The 4,963-nt window shown below is 30.8% G+C and overlaps 1 protein-coding gene across 1 annotated transcript; it reads right to left on the bottom strand.

Moving 5' to 3' along the window:
- Window positions 1-2,878: 2,878 nt before the first annotated feature.
- On the bottom strand, window positions 2,879-4,359 carry LOC134263690 (uncharacterized). Its single transcript, XM_062746066.1, has 4 exons — window positions 4,270-4,359; window positions 3,943-4,046; window positions 3,446-3,775; window positions 2,879-3,320 (listed from the first exon to the last, which is right to left on the bottom strand). Exons 2-4 carry the CDS (start codon window positions 4,025-4,027, stop codon window positions 2,920-2,922), a joined length of 816 nt encoding a protein of 271 aa, XP_062602050.1. The 5' UTR covers window positions 4,028-4,046; window positions 4,270-4,359; the 3' UTR covers window positions 2,879-2,919.
- Window positions 4,360-4,963: the final 604 nt, after the last annotated feature.

Below are 4,963 nucleotides of genomic sequence, written 5' to 3'. Positions count from 1 at the left end.
ATTTTAATGATTCCCAAATATTCAATGCAATTTCATTATTATATGTCTAACCTAATGATTCATTCCTTAGTGCATAAAATGGGCACAATAAATTATACAATTTCGATATAATCTAGATTTTTATAGGAATAACTAGACATCAGTAATCGATCTCAACTAAATGACCAACTAAATCCTATTTGGGTTCCTGAACCATGGACTCATGAACCACGAATTCAAAATTCTAGTTCAAGTGTGAGTACTCATTGTAGCCAGTCAGACATTTTACTATATCCATAAGTCCTTCAAAATAGTAGTAGACTTTATAAAATGTAATACATTATTAACATTTGTACAAGGTAACATTATTTCATATTTCTTATTAACATTCATGGATAGCAACCTGTTTTTAAGAATTTCAGAACTTAATCAGTATCTTTTCTGTCTACACTGGACAAAACTGCAAACGCACCACTTGTTAATTCTTATTTGTGAACTGAACATTTGCAGGATCGGTAATACAGCTGTAGTGTATAAAATACAATGTATGCTATTGTTTCCAAAACAGTGGGATGGAAAAATGTCTATGTATCATGAAATGACCCTTGAATGACCCTTTTGTCCGAAAACCTATTTCCAACTGTGCACTGCGTATCATTTTTGCCTAGATATGAAATGAATTTTTCTTGATCACTAAAGGTGATCTGTGAAATTGCCACGGGAGTAGCCCCCCAGTTCTAAATTAAATTTCAAACAGTCTTTGACTCTCATATCGCCTAGTTATCATCCAGTGCCTTAGTGTTTATACTATATCCACTCAACTTCCGGTTGACCTAGTTTTGTAAAACAATTTTCAACTGATTGCATGTTCCTAACTTAATGCTGTGGATATCTTTAGTAAACATTTTTATGTTTGTTTATCAATTTGCAACAATTTTTTAATGAGTGGAATTCATAAGCTTTTCATTGTTTTCATTTTTTACAGATTTCTTTAAAGAAACCCCCTGCAGACGCCATACTATCTCCTTTATTACGCTCTTCTAGCGTCAAACGCCATATATGGTGTAACTTTTTTTCTAATTTTTTTTTTCAAATAAATGTAAAGAACACAAAATAACACAAAGAAAAAATTGAAATTTTTGTCTTCAAAAATGGAATACACACGATTTTAATTTTTTCTATGAATTGGTCACCCATTAGTAAACACTGTAGTTATTTATAAGGTTTGATATTAATTTGTCTTATTTTGTATTTAAGTAACATATTTATATATCAAATACATCATTAATAGGTTTTTAAAAGGAAAATATTCATTATCTTAGGTGGTGGGTTAGCAATTTTGTCTAGTGTATATATTACTCCTAGTGACACATGCTTCGATAAAAAAATTAAATTAAAGATATATAACAACATGGCCAACTAATCGATAAAAAAATTGGAAATTTTTTAACAAAACCTCAGTTTGTGATGAAGATGATTGTGAAGCTTGAATTGAAGAAATGATCTAAAAAGTTGAAAAGCTACGAACAATTAAAAAAAAGATAGAAAAAAATTAACCTATCAATCAAATAAAAGAATTGACAGTGTATACGTATTAGTAGGATGACTCACATGTTGTAATTCTAAACGGATTAAACGGTTTAATGAATAAAATCTACCTTGATTATTTTGTAATTCAAATTACACAATTTTAATAGGTTTTGTGCAGTAGATAAAAAAATTTGTTCCATCATATTCTAGATAACAATGCTTAAATCTGTATCACTATGTATCTTAACAATAAGACGATAGTACTATTAAAGAAGAAACAAAAATAACTGGAGACTTTGGATAAATTGTTCAGGGCTTTGTTCAAACATAAATTAAACATTAATAATTAAATGCTATTCCATAAATTGAGTTTGCAGATCATACAATAAATGTTTCGTACATGATTAAAGAACGAAATCATTCCAGGAGGTCCATAGCCAAAACTTCGTTTGAGTTTTCTTGAAACTGCTAGTCATATGAAGGATTTTTTTTTCAAATCGTTACTTTTCATTTCCATGTTCATCTTTTGTAATCGCCAGAATTGTCTTTATGCCCAATTTTGACATGGTGTACAACGTCTGAATTTACACTGTTTTTTGGAAGCGATTTGGTCATTTCTAATTAAAATTGTGCATTTATTTAAAATTTACAAAGGCATGTTATAAAAAAAATAATAATAAACCGTAAATTGAATGCAATTTATCTTAATGCTCAACAGAATTTAGTTAGACGAAAACTTAAATGGTTTCCTCATGTTTCTTGGTAAGATGTTTCCATTGATGAATTTTAAATGAAATTTCTAATTCAGGCGAAGCCTGATATATCTCTTCATATATTATATCATGCTTAGGTTATTCTGTCCTATTTGACTAATCTATCATTCTAATTTCTATTCATCTATGCATTGCCTTTTTAATTTAAGATGCCATCGGTCTTTGATGAGCACCTGATTGTCAAAATTCTAAACCGTGCATGATAGAATAATTTTTCAGGCCAACGGCATTTTCTCTCCATCAATGTTAATTTCATTATTCTTTTTCATGAATAAAGGGTCTTTCAGAAACGGTGTTCTAATACAAGTATTATTGAATGTTGCATACTTCATGTGTATTTTTATGATTAAAAAACGCTCACTGAATGTAAACATGAACATTTTATTAAGTTTTCTGAGAGAACAATCAATATTGAAAACAAGACATTTGAGTGGCATAAATGATCAATTCAATTTTTTAAATCATTGTCTATAAAACATAAAATATTTACATTTTTGTACATTCATATAATTACATAGATTTCTTATGCTAAAATTGGCATCTCAAAATATATTAATGTAATATTAATTAAAATGCACAGTGCGTCAAAGTTTGTTTTTAATTCATGCTCATAGTTTATTACTATATAAAATAAAGATCATTCTTCTGTTTTGGTAATGGACAACGGAATTGGGCTGAATTTCTCACAATCGGGACATTCCCAGCGGATGCCAACACGACACACTCCGTATCCACGTCGACTCGTTCCTTTAATCACGTTGTTGAAGGCCAAATAAAGTGTGTTAGCTCTATCGTCAGGGTCCTGTCCATTGAGAGCAAAGAGGCATTTGTGGCATGTCTTCACATCAAATCCCTGGTCGTTCATGATCCTGACGTAATTGTTGACAACAAAGATGGTGACTTTTTTAACATCTGGTGCTAAAAGAGTGTCGCTCCATTGTGTTTTCTCTGTCTCACAATAATCTGATTTGTATCCCAAGGTGTTGGGATAAAGTCCCATCAGCTCGGCATCGTGTTTAGTGTCACTTGAATCACCACCTATTTTGAAATTAATCAATTATTTAATTATTTACAAACATCTTGAATATGCATTTTAAAAAAAAAAATCCAAATTTCAAAGAGAAAAGGGTTATGAACTTCTAAACCTTTCCACAATTACTTACCCCATCCATCATTGCTTGGACTGTCTCCAATGTTAAACATATAACCCTTGCGGTCTTTCCCGAGATACATGTCAATTCTGAGCATGCGTCGTCCACACATTGGGAAATCAAAACAACCATCTCGATGCCAATCCTGAAGGCAGTTTGTCAGATTTGCGAAGTTAGCTCTGAGGTCCGCCATGACTCCACATTCCACATTGGATGACGGAGGTGTAAATGTTGGTTGAGACACGCCCTCCACTCCTCCGAAGACTTGACCATTATTCAGATCAAGGTACATACCATTACGACGCGGACAACATTGTCTTCTAAAAATACTGATCGGAGGCTCTGAAAGATTTTATTTTATTTTTATACCCTGTCTTAAGAAAGAGATAAAGACAAATGTATACTAACTTTATCGTCTTTGAAATGTACATTTAAGTTCAAATAAAAAATTCATTTAAAGAGATGAAAAAATACTGCAAAAGAGATTTTTAAAGTTTGTTTCCGCTTACTTATTTTGGCTTCAGCTTTTTCTGATTTTTGACCAAGGCAACTTGACACAATAGCGAAAATTCCCAGAACAGCAAAAACTCTCATCTTTAGACTCTATGATTTCCTAAAAATAATTGCAAAAAGCTTTATAATTACTGTATATTTTAAATGACAATTCTTTTAATCGTTATAATAATACTTGCATGATGTCGAAATACTTATATTAGCATTTTATTTGAGTATAATAAACATCATTAATCATTAAATTTTTGTTAATTTCTGTTTTTAAAAATTATTTTGCATTTATTTCAAAAATTTAACAATAACACACACTGTAGGTAACCTACCTTAATCTCTCTGTTCTCAGTATATTACTAGGCTGCTAGCTCTGGCTGGCTCGTGCTGAGGATGGGGAAAATATACCCTTATATAGTGTAGAAGATATTGTTTGTTTTGACAATGGATATCAAATCTTTCAAGTATTAACCAATGAAAATTTTCTTTAAAACATTTCCGTGTTCACACACCTAGCATCAATGAAGCATATCAAGCGTAACCACCTTCTATACCTATCATAAAGTTTGAGCTTTAAAAATGTTATATCTATTGACAATTTAAAAAGTGATTGATAGAATAAGATATGATATGGATCAAAAGAAATTTGTAAAATAATTGCTTAAAATTAGAAATTCTCAAAATTTCTCTTGTCCCAGCTGTTGAAGTATGCGTTATTCTGCGAATTGTTGAGACTGTCTTCTGATAGTAATAGATTTTAAAACTGTGTTTCAGCCTTTTTAGAGCAAAAATCATTAAGTAATTATTTTGAATTTTACTAAAAACCCCCTTTTCCTCTATTTCTTAATTTAAAAAATATCATTTACGGTCTATATATAACTCCTAATGCCACGTTTTTATTTTGAATACTGCAATACTTGCAGCCGTTAAATATATGAAAATTGTGCAACTGCAAGCGATGGTGACACCTGAAATTCGATATCTTTCTTTTGCTTTTATAGCAACGGTGGTCCTTTTTATTAAATC

This window comes from Saccostrea cucullata, unplaced genomic scaffold, assembly GCF_032062105.1.
Source record: "Saccostrea cucullata isolate Sc308-1 unplaced genomic scaffold, CSIRO_AGI_Scuc_v1 ctg16730, whole genome shotgun sequence".
NCBI lineage: Eukaryota > Metazoa > Mollusca > Bivalvia > Ostreida > Ostreidae > Saccostrea > Saccostrea cuccullata.
The sequence above is the reverse complement of the archived record's forward strand: the minus strand, read 5'-3'. Positions and strand labels throughout refer to the sequence as shown.

What these genes read in the sequence shown, in the direction of transcription:
- LOC134263690 (XM_062746066.1), bottom strand. Translation starts at nt 4,027, where the DNA reads ATGAGAGTTTTTGCTGTTCTGGGAATTTTCGCTATTGTGTCAAGTTGC. An exon ending in AAAAGCTGAAGCCAAAATAA is followed by an intron (nt 3,776 to 3,942) that starts GTAAGCGGAAAC and finishes AAAATCTTTCAG; the next exon opens with AGCCTCCGATCAGTATTTTT. An exon ending in TCCAAGCAATGATGGATGGG is followed by an intron (nt 3,321 to 3,445) that starts GTAAGTAATTGT and finishes ATTTCAAAATAG; the next exon opens with GTGGTGATTCAAGTGACACT.